The sequence below is a fragment of the Orcinus orca genome, chromosome 3 (genome assembly GCF_937001465.1).
Source record: "Orcinus orca chromosome 3, mOrcOrc1.1, whole genome shotgun sequence".
NCBI classification, from domain to species: domain Eukaryota; kingdom Metazoa; phylum Chordata; class Mammalia; order Artiodactyla; family Delphinidae; genus Orcinus; species Orcinus orca.
This window is the reverse complement of record NC_064561.1, coordinates 68704077-68721027: the sequence shown is the minus strand read 5'-3', so window position 1 is coordinate 68721027 and position 16951 is coordinate 68704077. Positions and strand designations below refer to the sequence as shown.

General features: G+C 51.8%; 2 protein-coding genes across 7 annotated transcripts in view; one reads left to right on the top strand and one right to left on the bottom strand.

Moving 5' to 3' along the window:
• PSD2 (pleckstrin and Sec7 domain containing 2) overlaps positions 1 to 9503 on the top strand; it is a 58684-nt gene extending 49181 nt beyond the window's left edge. For all 4 annotated transcript variants that reach the window (XM_049708074.1, XM_049708073.1, XM_049708072.1 and 1 more), the window contains exons 15-16: positions 1026 to 1169; positions 3855 to 9503. In XM_049708074.1, coding sequence (XP_049564031.1) covers positions 1026 to 1169; positions 3855 to 4064 — 354 coding nt within the window. In that variant the 3' untranslated portion in view covers positions 4065 to 9503. The remainder of the gene's footprint in view (positions 1 to 1025; positions 1170 to 3854) is intronic.
• The window catches only part of NRG2 (neuregulin 2), a 178911-nt gene continuing 171416 nt past the window's right edge, over positions 9457 to 16951 (bottom strand). For all 3 annotated transcript variants that reach the window (XM_004280290.4, XM_004280292.4, XM_004280291.3), the window contains 4 exons: positions 14983 to 15106; positions 14495 to 14622; positions 13408 to 13635; positions 9457 to 10516 (listed from right to left, as the gene is read on the bottom strand). In XM_004280290.4, coding sequence (XP_004280338.1) covers positions 9748 to 10516; positions 13408 to 13635; positions 14495 to 14622; positions 14983 to 15106 — 1249 coding nt within the window. In that variant the 3' untranslated portion in view covers positions 9457 to 9747. The remainder of the gene's footprint in view (positions 10517 to 13407; positions 13636 to 14494; positions 14623 to 14982; positions 15107 to 16951) is intronic.

The window sequence follows — 16951 nt, the reverse complement described above, 5'->3', positions numbered from 1 at the left end:
GTGTCCTGTGGATGTGGTTGTGGTCTGTGGGCATAATGTGTGTCTGGGACGAATGGGAGAGAATGTGTGTGTCACAGGGAGCGAGCGACAGGTGAGACTTGGCTGCCCCTTCATCCAGGGCTTTTTTGCGGCCCTCATCTACCCTTAAATATTTTATTTGTAATCCTTAAAAAACTCCTACTCATTAATACTCCATTTTTCGGAGTTTTTTTTTGAGAGGGGAGGATAAATGGTGGGCCACTACTTGTGAGGTGGAGGGCAGGGGCAGCGCCATACTTTCCTTCCTGTCAGGGCCCTTGTCCGGGGTCTTCTCCACAGAGCCCCTGGGGCTGTGCAAGCGGTGCACACTCCCCCCACGTGCACACATGCCATTCAAGCACACGCATGTTTATGTGTATACACACGTGTTGTGTACCCACACCTACACCATACTTGTGTCTGCGCACGCGTGCGCACACACACACACACACACAACACACACAAATGCGTGCAACCCAGTGCCTGCATGGCACAAAGGAGTCTGGCTGTGCTTTCATGGCTGGGGTGTACTGTGCACTTGTCTGTGAGTGACAGTGTCTTTGGGTGTGATCCTGGGTCTGTGGCCATCAGACGTGTCCGGGCATGAATGTGAGAGACTGTGTGCATCGTATGAAGCCAGGGGGTGCCGAGGCCGGGCTGCCCCTTGGTCCAGTGGGTTTGTGTGCATGTGAGGGTTCATAGGAGCCAGGGGCTGTGTCTGGGTGACTGTGTGTTTGTGTAAGGGAGTGTCTGTGTCCACACACAGTGTGAGGGTCTCTCATCTCCTGAGCCTGCTGGGGAGGCTCTAGGAGAGCTGATGCCAATGGCAGGAGGGGAGGAAGGAAGGCAGCGGCAGAACGCTCCCTTGGGCCTAGACCCGGCTCTGCCCCTGTGTATTTGACGACCCTGGCCAGGCCTCAGTTTCCCTTTGGTGAAGCAGCTCCTGGTGGGACAGCCCTGTGACCTCCTGAGAGTGGGACCTCACAGTCCATGACTTGTCTTTGCAGGAGGAGCAGCTGCGTTCTCATGAGAATAAATTGAGGCAGGTGACTGCAGAGCTGGCTGAGCACAGGTGTCACCCGGTCGAGCGGGGCATCAAGTCCAAGGAGGCTGAGGAGAACCGGCTGAAGGAGCATTATCTCACGTTTGAGGTGGGCCCTTCAAAGGAGGGGTTTTGAAGGACAGGGCTAGAGCAGGAGGAAGGGGCCGGCTCCTGCCTTCCACATCGTTCCCCGACCAGGGGCTCCTGCTTTGGGGGCTCCCCTGAGGTAGTCGTGGACCGTGGTCTCCTGTGGGCCAATCTCTGCACAGCCCAGCTGCACAAACAATTGTGCCCTCACTTACGTCTCTCAAAGGGCACCAGACGGGTTCTACCAGAGACCCCTGTCACCCCTCTACATCTTTCTCCAAGCCCCATCCTCACCTCCCCTCTCCCCATAGGCCCAGCTTCTTGGGAAGTTTTTATGACCAAACCACAGAACGCATAAGCCCTCTCCACGTGACTTTCCCCCCTTGTGTCTCATGTGCCTCTTTCACATAGGTTTATCAAGCAGAGCACCTTGGTCTTTCCTTCTGAGCTCTCCCTGCTTTCCATCTTGTCTCTAACCCCTCCCCTGGTTCTGCCCCACCGTGGGGTGAAGGATGGCGGGGTGGACTTGGGGGAGGAAGGCAGGAACCACTTGTCCATTTTGGACCGACCTGCACCAGGGGGGTGGACAGACACAAGAGAGGCTGAGACCAAGTCAGGAAGCCCCTGGAGCAGGAAGGGTGGGAAGTCGCCCCTCTCAGTCTCTAGATTTCCACTCTGATTTTCTACTGCAGCACAGAGGAGAGAGCAGAGCTCCCAGGATAGATCCTGACCTTTTGAAAAACATAACACTTTATAGCTTTCGGAAGTCTTCTCAATTTCACTCTCTCTGTGATGTAAAAAAAGCCACACTGATTGGCAGGTGTGATTCTCTTCACTTCCCTTGTATTGATTGATTTAATCCTCATATGAACTCTGTGACGTGGGTTTTGTTATTATCCCCATTTTACAGATGGGGACATTGAGGCTTGGAGAGGTTGGATCACGTGCTTGGGGTGACACAGGAAGTGCAGGAGCCAGGATCCTAACCCAGGGAATTGACTGTGGCGCCAGAGCCCTGGTCTTTCTCAGCCCCTGCCTGGCTTAACTGGGGGTGGTGGGGAGTGGTGGGGAGAATGAAGGGTAGGGGAGGTGAAGCCCCAAATGAAGGGTCTTTCAGCTCCTGTGGCAGAGCTGGGTGAGAACAGGGTCTCGTGACCCTTAGTCCCTGCCTCCCCTGGGACTGCAGTGAGGGCCTGAAGCTCAGAGTCAAGGCCTCAGACAAATCTCCCTCCTAAATGTTTACCAATTTACAGCCCCTTTAATAGCTCGTGAATGTGCCTCTCTCTCCAGGCCCTCACCAACACTGGACATAATCTTCATTAATCTGATAGGTTTAACAAGTGGTGTCTTATTGCTGTTTTAATTTGGATTAAATTTTTTTTTTAAATTGTGGTTAAAAAGCATAGCATAAAATTGATCATCTTAACATCATCTTATCATCATTTTAAAGTGTATAGTTCAGTAATGTTAAGCCTGTTCACATTCTTGGGCAACCAATCTCCAGAACCTTTTCACCTTCCCAAACTGAAACTCTATAACTATTAAACAAAGACTCCTCAGCACCCTCCTCCCAGCCTCAGCCCCTGACAACCGCAGTTCTACTTTCTGTCTCTATGAATGTGACTGCTCTCTAGGTACTTCATATAAATGGAATCATACAGAATTTATGTTTTTGTGACTGACCTGTGTCACTCAGCACAATGTCCTCAAGGTTCATCCGTGTTGTAGCATATGTTAGAATTTCCTTCCTTTTTAAGGCTGAATACTATTCTGTTGTATTTGTATACCACGTTTTGGCTATCCTTTCATCGACTGATGGACATTTGGGTTGCTTCCATCTTTTGGCTACCGTGAATAATGCTGCCATGTACATGGGTGTGCAAATGTTTCTTTGAGATCCTGCTTTCAGTCCTGCTTTTATATCCAGAAGTGGAATTGCTGAATTGCATGGTAATATTATTTTTCACTTTTTGTGGAATAGCTGCACTGTTTTCCATGGTAGCTGTACCATTTTACATTCCACCAATAGTGTACTTGGGTTCCAGTTCTTCCACATCCTTACCAACACACTTGTTACTTTCTGTTTTGTTTTTGTTTTGATAGTAGTTATCTTAATGTGTTTGAGGTGATATCTCATTGTGGTTTGGATCTGCATTTTCCTGATGAATAGTAATGTTGAGCATCCCTTTGTGTGCTTATTGGTCATTAGTATATCTTTTGTGGAGAAATGTCTATTGGAGTCCTTTGCCCATCCTGAAATTGGGCTGTGTTTTTGTTGTTGAGTTGTAGGAGGTTTTTTTTTCCCTTTAATATTCTGGATACTAGACCCTTACCAGATGTATGATTTGCAAATATTTTTTTCCCATTCTGTAGATTGCCTTTTCACTCTATTGACTGTCCTTTGATACAGAGAAGTTTTAAATTTTGATAAAATCCCATTTGTCTATTTTCACTCTTGTCTGTGCTTTTGGTATCATATCCAATAAGTCATTGCCAATTAATTTGGATTTTTAAAAATTATGAGTGAAATTTCTGTGCATGTCCCTTGCCTAATATTTTTATTGGGTTGTTTATCTCCTTTTTATTGATGTGTGAGAGCTCTCTAAATATTAAGGGAATTAGTCTTTTGTTATATAAGATACATTTTTTCTCATTTTGTTGTTTGTCTTTTGACTTTGTTTTTGGCCTTTCTCTGCCCTTTCCCCAGAAAAGCCGTTATGAGACCTACATCCACCTCCTGGCTGTGAAAATCAAGGTGGGCTCAGATGATCTGGAGCGGATTGAGGCCCGGCTGGCCATCCTGGAGGGGGATGACCCTTCTCTCCGCAAGACACACTCGAGCCCTGCCCTCAGCCAGGGCCATGGAACTGTGACTGGCAGCAAAGCCACGAGGGATAACACTGGGCCTGATACTTAGCTGGCATGGATGGGCAGGTCCCAGAGGCAGGCAATGCCCCCAGAGGGGTCAGTGAGCACAATTCCAGCCAGGGGCCACTCGGAGCAGCTCCAGGCAGTTGTTGGGCAGCCAGGGGAGTGTGGAGAGCCCTGTGGGCCAAGGAGATGGAGATGCTATTCATGGTGTCGATCTGGCATCCTGGGGCTGCTCTGGGCCTCCGACCCTCTCCCCAGCTCTCACATCCCTCTTCACCCCAGAGCCTCATTTTCTAGGCCAGTTGTGTGCATGCTCTAGACACCATCTCAAGAAGTGGGAAGGGTGGTTGACTTCTCAGGCTCTCCTCTTCTCACAAGTTCCTCCCTTCATCTCCCTTGTTTCCGAGGGCAGGTCTTGACCCCAGGTCTCAGCTTGGACTCCCACCCTTTCTCCTCCTCCTTCCTCTGAGTTGACCAGCAGCAGGTCTGCAGACCACCAGCACTATCCTCTCCTCCTCCACTCAGCAGCCTTGGGAACCACACCCCATTCTCCTGCCTCACCTGGCAATAACCCAGGACCCAGGCCTGTCCCTCAGTGCCAAGCTCTCTCCACTCAAGTGTGTGTCCACCTCATCTTCCATCCATCGAGGCCACTACTGCTTTCTTTTATATGGACATAAATGTATATATATAAGAATTATATATATATATATAAGGAACCCCTTTAGAGATGGTTTTGGAACTGATATCAGTTAGAGGATGAAATAAGAGGTAGGAAAAGCCTATTTCAGAATGCACTTGTTAGCAAGGAGGGCTGCTCTCTGGCCCCTGGAGGCCCTGACACTCTGGGAGGGAAGGTAGAGATAGTATGACCTCCTCTCACCCTATTTCCCCCTCTTCCGGCTGACCTGTGACTTAAACTGCTCTTACAGTTAATGCTTTGGAATAAATAGTGTGTGTGTGTGCTGCCCTGTCTGTCCCACAGGCATCCTGGGGTGTGAGTGGGATGGGACCGTGGCCCTGTTTATATTTTGGTCTTTATGTTGGTGCTGCCGGGTCTCTGAGCTCCAGAGGTGGCCTCTTGTACAGATCTACTGCTACAGGAATAAAAGACACTCTGCCTTGCAAATAGCCATTTGTCAACAAGCCCAAAGATGTTTGGTGGGGGAAGGTTATGGAAGCCATTAATTCTTGGTCTTGGGAAAAGGTGGAATGACAAGTTGTTGATTGTTTTTTAGGTTGCTATTTCTCGTACTCTTCTAGTGACTCAGAAACGCTAGTGAAGGACATGTCTGGGAAGAATAATTTTCCATGTGATGATCACAGACTAGCATCCTTTAAACCCTGCAATCCTCAGACTGACAGTGGTGGGGGTGATGGCACCTGCAATACAGCTGTGATGAGCAAATCCTTTCTATTTTTAAAATAGATTACTGTAGTTTGGCCAGCAATTTGACCTCAGTGGTAACATATTTAGTTAATAAGCCAACCTTGCAACTAAGCAGCCAACGTTTACAAGCCCACTGACGTTTGATACAAGGGACCTGTGAGCCTGTGGAGAGATGTAGTGATTTAAATCCAGGTTATTTAATTTGGATCAGCTGAGTGTATTTTATAACCAAACCATCTGGCACCTTCATTTTGCTGAGTGGAAGTAAATGTTCATTTAAGTGAAATTGAAAGAGCAATGTGGCAACATAAAAAAGCTCTCTGTACTTTTTTCTCCACGCTGTCTCAAAGGTCCTTTGAGTTTGGGGTCAGCTTCCCACCCTCTACCTCATGAGGGTGGGTGAGTGAAAGCAGAGGAGCAGGCTCCATCCGCTGCAGACACGTGTGCTTCCCTGAGCACTAGCTGTGCCTCCCATCAGTAAAAAAACTTTTAGTTCACTTTCTTAATTGTATAATTATTTATTGTAAATTATATACGTGTACTACTGTACTAAAATATTATGTACATTATAAAACATACACAAAAGTAGAAATTTTAAAAAGATGAGTTGAAAATAAATCTAAAGCAAAGTTCTTTTTTTTCTGCATTCTAATGGACCATCATATTCCCTCCACAACCTCTGCCCCTAATATGTCCATTTTCCAGGACTGTCCAAATCCAGAGACTTGGAGGACTGCAGGTGAGATGTGATAAGTGGTTTGCGCCACCTGGTGGTCCTGGGAAGTGTCCGTGGGCTCAGGGACTCCTGGGGGCCGACCCTTGAGGACAGCGTCTCTTGAGGCTCCATCCTCTCATTCAGTGAAGGTGAACAGTGCTGCACACTGTGCTGGGTGCTGGGGATACTGTGGTGAGAAAAGGATTGACCAGATCCCTGTCCACACGGGGCTCACAGTCTAGTGGGGAGGGGGACAGACAGTCACCATTTCCATTTGGGACTCTGGAAGGGCTGGGGAGACAAGCCAAAAATGACCTGGCAGAGAGAAGAAAAAAGAATTGGAGAAGTGGGGAAGACTGACTCAGGAAGCCACCCGAATGTCCTAAGTGCTCCTGGGGGACAGGGTAGTAGCAGGAAAGTCACTTAACAGGGCTATACCTCTTCCTGACAGGCCATACTAAAGATGCCCCAAAGGCAGAATTTGAGAGGTGAGTAGAAAAGGGGCCTCTCTGGCCACACCTGCTCCTAGGTTCCATTCACACCTGTGAATGAATAGGTGGCTGATATGATGGGGAGTCAAGGAAACTGATTAGGTTCTGGCCTTAGACTCTCAGCAGGTAACTTAGAATCCAGAGCAGATAATGAAGGTACCAAATGGGGTCATGTGAAAGTCAATGAGTTAATCACGGGGCCATTCAGAATTACTTGGGGTTACATAGAGGTAGACGGGCTCCCTGGGGGACATGGAGGTGGTTTCTAAAAATTTTGAAGGTAAAAACTTAGGGCCCTCAGAAGGGTCAAATGAGGATACTAAACTGGGTCATGAGGAGGTCAGTGGGTTCACCAAGAGGTCATTCAGAATTACTTGGGGTCACATAGAGGTCAATAGGTTCACCAAGAGGTCATCCAGAATTACTTTGGGTTACATAGAGGTCGGTGTGCTCACTGGAGTCATGGAAGTGGTTTCTGAGTGAAAATTTAGAAGGTATTAGCAACTCAGGCCCTCAGAAGGGTCAAATGAGGACAATAAACTGGGTCATGAAAAGGTCGATGGGTTCACCAAAAGGTCATTCAGAATTACTCAGGGTCATACAGAGATCATAAATCACATAGAGGAATTACTGGCTCTCAGAAAATTTTAGAGGCAATAGCAAACTCAGAGCCGGTACAGGGATCTGGATGAGATCATCAGGGGCTAGAGAAGTCAGTGATTTGCAGGTTTGTGTAGCATTTAGTTCATTAATTTCCTTTTTTTCTTTGTAACAGGTACTTTTTCTCCCAGCATCCCCACATGAATATGTGTCTAGTTCTTTACTTTTCTCCATCACTTCCCTTTCATCCAGTTTTTGCCACTCTCTGTGTGACTCAAGAATGCAAGGCACAGGATATGGTCATCATCATCATCAAATTAGCCCTTAATAGACATCTATCATGTGCCAGAAGCAATCCTGGGCGCTCTATATAATCTCCACAGCAACCCTTTGAGGTAGGTATTAGCATCACCATTTCCCAGCTGAGCCAAGTGCAGCCTAGAGAAGTCACACAGCTAGTGAGGGGCAGAGCTGGAATTTGAACTAAGGCCCCGTTGATACCTAAGCCCTTTCAACCCTAAGCCTCTCTGTCCTTCGCATGTGTAGGTCTCTGAGCTGACTACACATATTCCGGGCTCATTTGTGCACACACCCACACGTCAACCATGGGAGCTCTTTGGATAGCTGACTCCTTTGTGTCTGGTTGGAACCTAATGGTTCCTGGTGATGGGCATTGGCTTAGTAACATTAATCAATGAGGGGAAAGGCTCACCCTGGACACCATCTGCCTTCTCCATGCCTGAAATCACGTACCCTTCATCAGGGACTGCAAGTTTAGACAGGCCCTGGCTTTGAGGGGATATAAAAAAACCCAACACCCTGTGGGCTTACAAGCTGCAGCAGCTGTGGTCCTCCTGGCAGCTGAGGGTACCCATTATGCCACTTTTCATGTCCACACATTGCCTGTGACACGCCTGAGGCCCCAAGGGTCATCTTGCCTCAGCTGCTTCAGTGCCAACCTCACAACCCTTCCCTCCTCACCCACCTAGGCCCAGAAACTCTTGCCTCATTCTGGCCCCTGTAGCTCCAGGGCAGGAACTGGGCCAGGGCTCTGAGGCTGAGCTCGAAGCAGAGTAATCTGTGTCAGCCCCTTGGCCAGGTTCCCCAGCAGCAGGGGGTGGTGGGTGGGGAGCTGGGGGACACCTTGTGAACGTTCTTAGAACAGGGAGGAGGGCTGGAGCCTGTCCTGGGAGTCGAAGGCAGGGAGATTGAAGGGAGGGTCTCTTCTCCCAGGTACTGCTCTGGCCCTCTCCAACCTCCACACCAACATCCATCCATCTCTATCACAGGTCTTCATCCTCTGTCTCCCTCCTCACCTGGGGGCTAGGCACACGCAGTCAAACATTAGTTATTTCTGATTTTATTTATAATATAAAAATGTTCAAGTGTCAACAGTCAGGTGTTTGGACATTTCAAGGGGCAGGTTTCCCATTTGCTTAGGATTTTTTTTTTTTTTTAAACAATTACCTTTTTGACAAATTAGCAGTGGACCCAGTTTTGGAGGGTGGCGAGGTCAGGGCTGGAGAGGGAGTGGAAGTCATGGGTGGGCTAGAGGCTGGGAGTTGGGCTGTGAGAAGGAAATGGTGTTACTTTATTGCTAAGAGGGGAATCAAATACACTGTCGAGTGGCTCTTCTCGGTCCCAGCGTGACCATGCATCCAATCTAAAGAATCTGAAATGCAAAGGACATGCAGGCATAAAATAGAAAAGACCTGTAAACGAAGGTGCTGCAGAGGACGGAGGGGCTTCCTGGAGGCCATAGGGGAGGAGGAGCCACGAACACTGGGGCCCTGGCAGAGCTGCCCCCTCCCAGGGCCGAGGCTGTTGGGAAGACCTCTTTCTCAGTGCGCCCCTCCCTTAGCAGCTGTGAGGATCGGGGAGGCCCCCTCCCCATTCTGGTTGCTGTCGCTGGGCCTTAGTCTCCCCCTGGACGTTACCTGACCCCCAACTCTAGCTCCAAACCTAGGATCCCCGCCCTCTCAGGGGGCCCAGGGCTCCAGATCTTGCACTGGGGCAAAGCTACTCCGGACCTCATGTCGTTCGTTGGGGCCCCCCAGCCTCACGCCCACCCGAACCCAATCCCGCAGCCTCCTCTCTCCTGCTTTCTCTCACCACCACCTCCCATGACCCCAGCCAGCTTGGGATCCTACATTCCCTCACCCCGCAACCTAGACTTCTCTCCAGGAGCTCCAGATTAGCGTACAGCAAAAGGCACCACAATATAGGTTTCTATTAAAGAGTCAAAAAATTGGCCCATCTCTCTTTTTTTTTGTTGTTTCTTTTTTTTTTCCGAAGCTGTAAATCAGGATGTCACATATAAATAGTTTCCCTATAAAAACGTCTTTGCCGTTAGCTAGTATTATAAGACAATTTTTGCTAAAATGAAAATAAAACATTTTGTTATACCTTTTTCCTTTTATAGAAAATAAAAATATTTTTATTTCTTTTTCTCCCTCCTTTCTCTCTCCAGTCGGCGGTCTCTGTTCTCCTTAAAGACAGTGGGGCGGGCGAGGCGGAGGGGGCGGCGGGGGCCCTAGAGGGGCCCCGAGTCCTGCTTGGCCCGCGGGGGCGGCCCGCGGCTGTGTCTGCTGCTGGCCCGCGTGCTGTGGCTGTCCAGGGAGTAGTAAGTCCTGCTGTCGGCCGCCGGGCAGAGCGGCGGCGAGTCCGAGCGCAGCGCGTCGTGCGCCGCACGCAGGCCGAGGAAAGGCGTGCTCTCGGCCGCCAGCGCCCCGTCCGCGTCGTCCGCTTCGTCGTCCGAGGCAGAAGCCGAGCCGCCTCCCGAGCCGCTGCTCAGCGACAGCGAGTCCCGCGCCGCGCGTGCGCGCTGCGCCGCCAGCCCGTTGAGGCGCGAGCGGCGCCAGCGCCGGGGTCCAGCAGACGTCCTACGGGACGCACCGCGGGCGCGCGGCCGCGGCGGCGGCGGGGGCGCGCACTCCTGCGTGGTCTCGTACTCGTCGTCCTCGGGGATGCGGAAAGGGCTGGCGGGCAGACTGCCCAGGCTGCCGCCTAGGGCGCAGGCCCCGCGCCGCGGCCCCGGTCCCGCCGCGGGGTAGTAGTAGCTGTCGTAGCTGCGCTGCATGTCCGCACCGGTCCCGGGCCCTGGACCGGGGCCGGGGGGCGCCGGGTGCCGCAGGAGCGGCTGCTGCTCCGCCAGGCGGTAGCTGATGGGCGCGGCCGGCGGCAGCGACACGGCGTGCGCCGAGTTGGGGGACGTGATCTCGAAAGTCGGCACCTGCGTGGCCAGCGAGTAATGGAAGTCCACGGGAGAGAGGCGCGCGGGCGTGGTCAGGGCCGACACATACCTGCGGGGAGAGGCAGAGACGTGGGCCGGTGGCCAGGGGATGGGGCGGACCTGATGCAAAGCAGTGGTCTTGCCCAGGATCCCTCTTGCAAGAACCATGCTGGTATTCCTCAGTGACCGTAATAAATTTCCTTAATTTCTCTGAGCCTCAGTTTGCTTATCTGTGAAACGGGAGTAACCACAGTGCTCATTCCGTAGCGTTGTTGGATGATTCCATAAACGTATCAGTGGTCCTTGGCTGTGGGGATGCTCACAGTCACCAGTGTTCCTGAATGGTTACTTCGGGTGAGGCTAAGGCTGGGGCATTTTACATGTGTGATCTCATCTAATACAGCAATTCTATAAGAGGCTTCTGTTAGTCCCGTACTACACACGTGAGGAAAAAGACTCAGAACATTTAATTGACTTACTCAAGGTTCACACAGCCAGGAAGTGGTTGAGCTGGGATGTGAACCCAGGCCAGGCAGGAACCAGAACTCATACTGCCCGATTCCTCATTCTAGTCCCTGCATTCAGCCACCCCTGTGACTTGGACTTACCTCCCCTCCGGGACAGTTCATCCCATGGCTGATGGCTACAGTGGGGAAATATTTTCCTTTTTAAGTTGAAGCTAAAAGCTGCCTCAGGGAAGTGACTGCTCCCACCTCAGTTAGGGTCCTCAGCCCAGAGCTCACAGTTACCAAGACCTCACTGAAGTGTCTCTGCCTGGGGCTAAAGACCACCAGTTCCTTCAAAAGTTTGCCCTTGCTAATATCTCCCACTCTGGGTCCCAGGCACCTGTCCCTTTTCTGTCTCCACATTTCCCTTTCTGAGCCAACTGGCCTCTTGCCCAACCATTATCCACCTCGGGACAGGGACCACCCACCTCCCTGCCTCTCTTCCAAACTGTAAAGCTGGGCACCTCATTGCTCTCCAGAGTCCCCATTACTGTTTTTCAGAATCATCTGACTCCTCTCTCTTCCCTCTCCCACATGCACATCCATCATGTCCTACCCATTCCCTTTCTCCTGGAATACCCTCCACCCTGCTCCACTCCATCCTGGGACTAGATGTTCACTCTGGTCATTCCCCCACCCCAGTGTCTTTCCTCCTTCAGCCTATGCAGTTCCCAGAACAATCTTTTTTTGGCCATGTGGCATGTGGGATCCTAGTCCCCCTACGAACCTGCGCCTCCTGCAGTGGAAGCGTGGAGCCTCAAACCACTGGACTGCCAGGGAATTCCCTCCCAAAGCAATCTTTTAAAGTCATATCTCTGCTTTAGGAGGCCCTTCCTGCTTACCCACCCAAGGCCACTGGCCATCTATCTGGCCCCAGCCTGCCTGTTCAGGCCCAGCTCCACTCTCCTCACAGCCCACCCTGCTCTAGGTGCCTCACCAGCCATGTCCTTAGTGCCTCTGCTGGAACAGCTCAAGTTGTTCCCCCTGCCTGGAAGTCTTTCCCTGCCTTGCCTCTCTACCTCCCATCCATTAAGGCAGGGGTCCCCAACCCCCAGGCCGCGGACCAGTACCCATCTGTGGCCTGTTAGGAACCAGGCCGCACAGCAGGAGGTGTGTGGCCGGAGCGACTGAAGCTTCATCTGTATTTATAGCCACTCCCCATGGCTTGCATTACCACCTGAGCTCTGCCTCCTGTCAGCATTATGGTGAGTTGTATAATTATTTCATTATATATTACAATGTAATAATAATAGAAATAAAGTGCACAATAAGTGAATCATCCCGAAACCATCCCCCCACCCCCGTCTGTGGAAAAACTGTCTTCCACAAAACCGGTCCCTGGTGCCAAAAAGGTTGGGGACTGCTGCATTAAGAAGTCCTGTTGCTCTTGTTACTACTAACCATAGCTCCACCTAGTGAGCACCAGCGCCATGTCAGGTAAAAGGCGAAGAGCTTTGCGCATGATCTTAGGGTGGCCTTCAGAAGAACCACGCACTACAGGTGTAATGCTCCCTGTTCTATAGCTGAGGAAACAGGCACAGAGGTGACCAACCTGCCCCAAGTCACACAGGTGGTGGGGCTGAGCTTGGAAAGGTTGGTCTTGGAAAACCTAGCTGCTTCCCAGAGCCTACCGTCAGACTGGGTTTCTCTGCCCTGGTGGGGTGTCCTATGCTTAGCACTTTCCATAGGCAGCTGTGAGCTTCAGTGGTTTTGTGTCCATGACCGGCACGGAGTAGGCTGAATTGAAGCCTTCTCCACCCCAGCCTGGAGTTCCTAGTACCATGCCCCTTTTTCTGCTCTCCTCCCACAGATCCCAGTTGCCAAGGGGAGAGCAAGATGGAGGCTGGCCCCCTGCAACTCCTGGCTTGGACTCAGGGAAGAAGGGAAGGTTCCTGGGTCTCACTGCATTCATTGCTCAGGAACCCAATGGCATCTTGATCCATGGGGGCCTAGTTGCTGATACTTCCAGGGCCTTCAGGCATTCTTGGCTCATTCCCATCCTGCATTCATCGGTTTACTCACAGACAGCCTCCCCTCCCACTCTTCAGCCTGCTCAATCTTGGTGTCTGTTTCTCCCGGGACATTGGGGCCTCTAGGTGACACCAGGGTAGGGCAACTGTATGTTCTGGTTTGTCCATGCCAGACCCTGTTTGTTCCTGATGTTCTACTGCAATTATTAATAACATCCCCTTCTACTCTGAAAAGTGTCCTAGTAGAACAATTAAATTAAATGGTCATAACACACCAGGGTCTACTGGCTGTAGTCCCAGCCTGTCATTAACATGTTGATGACCCCGAGCAGACCATTTAACTTTTCAGGGACCTTGCTTGCGCATCTGGAAAATGGGGATGAGGCTCTTTGAAGTGTTTCTGAGGTGACCTAAGGGTCAGCCCTGGGTCAGTGGTGCCAGCTCTCTGGCTACAGTGGGGCACGGGTCACGGGGTAGGAACTGACCTCTCGCTGTGTGGGGAGTCACGCAGGGAGTCTATGGAGTCGTGGTAAGGTGGCACCGCAGCCCTGCGCTGCTCCTCTAGGCTGTAGGCTGCCGCCCGCCGTGCCCGCGCCTCCACACACGCTGGGCTGTTGCACTTGCTGGTGCCCACTGATGACAGCATGATGCCCGATTGGGAGTCGGAGGTCAGGCTCTCAGAATGTTCCAGGCTCCACGTGTGGCTCTCATGCCTGGAGAAGCCAGGTGGAAGTGAGGTGAGGTCAGGAAGGGGCCGGGCAGCCCAGCACGTGTGGTCCCAGGCCCACCCCTTCCCTGGTTCTTCATTCCATCTCAGGCTCCCTCAGCTCACTGCCCTTCACTCTGGGCTGATGTGTAACATCATAAATGCCAAACCCCGATTTTGGGAGGAGGAGAGCTGGAGGCCTGTGGATGGGTGAGCTGCAATGTGCAGAGGCCTCTTCCTTTCCTCTCTGCAACCAACCTCTCCTTAGCCTCCCTGTCTGGGACCCTTCCACTCCCATGGTCCTTAGCCACTTGCCTTAAGAGCCCAGCCCCAGTGGCCAATATATGGGGACCCTGCCTATTCTGTGCTGCTCCCCAGGGAAGAAAGGGGCCAACCACGTTCTTTCTTGAGCTGTCTGAGCCTGTGTGCTTGTGTGGACAGGCCTCCCTACCTCTGGAGAGGAGGCTAAGGTGGACTAGGTTCATGTGGGAAACCCAGGAGAGGGCGTCAAATAGCTGTGGGTATTCGAGTGAGCAGGTACTTTATGCCAGGTGAAGTGGTGCTGATGAGGCCCAAACAAAACCAAATGTTAGGTGGGAGCACAGTGATGCTGTTGTTCCTCTGGGGCTGGTTTAGACTAGAAAAGGGTATCCGGTCTGTGAGGACCTGGATGGACGTTTGGTGGTGGGTTCTGGTTTGAAGCCCCCCACCTCCACCCTCCTGCTCACAGGGACCCTCAATACAGAGCCCAGCCTGGCTGGGGAGTTTGGTGTGTGTCCCCAGGCAGGTGTGTGGTGCGCATGTGCACGCCCTCAGGGCGTGCATACAGGAGTCTGCAAGGCTGCGTGGGCCTTGGTGGTGCCCACCTGTGGCTGGAGGTGGGCGTGGCTGTGGAGCAGTGGTGAGAAGGAGAACAGGAGTGGCTCCCAGAGAAGGTGGTCTCCGTTTCCCTCCGGATGACATGGTCTGTGGCTGGCACATTCTTGGAGATATACTGGAACAGACAGAGGGTTTTTTGGCAGGGGGGCAGTTAGTGACAGATGACCAAGTTGACCCTCCTTCCTGGTGGGCAGGGGAAGTGAGGCAGTAAGCTCCAGGTTGCAGGGGCGGTGGTGGTCCACTGGATAAGCAACTCGGTGTTAGGGCAGCAATGGCCCCTGGAAATCAATCCCCCGACCTCCCTTAAGGAAGTGGGCCAAGCGAGGCTAAGTCATCCTGGTGAGGCAAGGCTAGGCTAGCAGGCAAGGCTGAGCACAGGATGGGCCGGCTGCCTCCCTGGCCCATTCTTGCAGGGGGCATAAGAAGGCGGGCTACACAGCAAGGGGTCAGAGTGGGGCCTGGGAACACCACTCACGTCTGCCATCTGGATCTCCTCAGGGTCCAGCCGGGGGTGGCTGGGCCCATTGGCCAAGCTCCGGTTCTGGTGGGCTGGACACATGTTCTGTCGAAGGTGGTTATGCATCTGCTTCCGCTGTTTTCTGCACAGGGGAAGGTGCATTAGCCTGACACCCCCTCCCCGCCTCCCCTGGCACACACGAAGTATGAGCTTCCCTAGCTGTTACTCCAGGGAACTAGTCTACGTGTGCCAGGACTGGACTGCCGTGGCAGTCTCCTGCTACTGCTCTTTCCTGTGCTCAGGCTGCCTTCAGCCAGGACCCCTTCAATCAACCACCTACATCATCACTACCAGCCGGAATTCAGCAGGACCTGAGCGTAGTGGTAATGAGCTTTGGCTCTGCTGAGAGAGCAGAACTCTACTACTTTCTAGCTGTGTAACTCTGGGCAAATTACTTAAACTACCCATGTTTCACTTTCCTCATCTGTAAAACGGACTGATCATCTACGCATTCCGAAGACCATTGAGGATTAAGAGTAGATAAAATATTCAAGCACAGTGCTGGCCCACTTCCTGCATTCATTTATTTGGTATCTATTGGGTTATTACTATGTGCCAGATGCTGTTTTGGAGCAGAGGAGACAGATATGGTTCCTGCCCTCATGGAGCTTGCAGGCCAGTAGGAGAGGCAGATGATAAACATATAAACAAATAAACAAACAAGATACTTTCAGCAAAGTGCTATGGAGAAAATAAAACAGGATGCTGTGGTCAGGGAGTCAAGATCTGTGGGGCTGCTTCACTTCGGCACCTATTAAGTGCTCAATACATTTGTTTTGTAATCAACAAGTTGAATCATGTCACTCCCCTGTTAAAGCCCCTTCACTGGGCTTCAGAATCCTGTTTCCTCTCCCCAGCCCTGTCTCTCACTGCCCTTTCCCCACCCCAGCTTGCTGCATCCTTGGAGGGCTTGTTTCTGATCCTACACTGTGCCTCTCCGGCCTCTGGGCCCTTGCATCCAATTGCAACACATTCTCTGCCTCTTCACCTGCTAACTCCTGCTCATCTCTCAGGCCCGGCCTAAATGCACCTTTCTCAGGGAAACCCTCCCTGCCCTCTAGCTGAAGTTAGGCATCCCTGAAATACATCCTGTAACACTGGACCTCTTGCTTAGAGCACTGGCCATGTGCCTGGTACAGGGCCTGGTGTCCAGCAGGCATTGAATGAAAGTTTGTTGAAGAAATAAGTAAATATAGTAGGGGTTAGAACATGAGGCTTGCTTCTCCCCCCAGTGCTTGGCCTCAATTTTCCTGTGTGGGCCCAGTCTCCTCCTGTGGGCTCCCTGAACCCTAAACCCCAAGGCTGGCAGGGCCTTAGATCTCATAGATAGGGGCAGCAGGAGTCAAGACCCAGGGGCTCAGTCCCCCAAATGGTGGCTATGCCCAGACTCTTGCTTTCCGCATAAGAACTGATATGACAAACTCTTTCTGTACCACATCACTCTACAACCTGCAATGGCTCCCTATCATCTGTAGGATAAACCCAGGTCCCCAAGCTTGACATTCAAGGCCCTGTGGTGCCATGCAGGTTCCAGCTGTTCTTTTAGACTCGTGCACCTTTTTAAAATTGACCCCAGCCCTCTGCTCCAGCTAGCCTCGGCTGCTCAAGCTCCATGAACACAGCTGACCCTCTCCTGCATTTGTCCTTTAGCTCGCACTCTTCTACTGGAATTGTCCAGCCCCTTTCCTTGCTCCAAGGTTCTGATGCCACCTTTCCTTTGCCCAGGGGTGGCCCAACCCCATCTTCTCTGTATTCCTGTTTGGACTGCTCCTAGGTGGGATTAGGCAGTGCCCTGTGAGGTCTCTTTTTCCCCTGAGAAGGTGCCTCCCTCTCTGTGCTTGCCCACCCCCAACACTGCCCCAGTGCCTGCCTACCTGACGGGGCAGATCCTCCCTCACAGGATCCTCTGAGGTACTAGAGGATCACA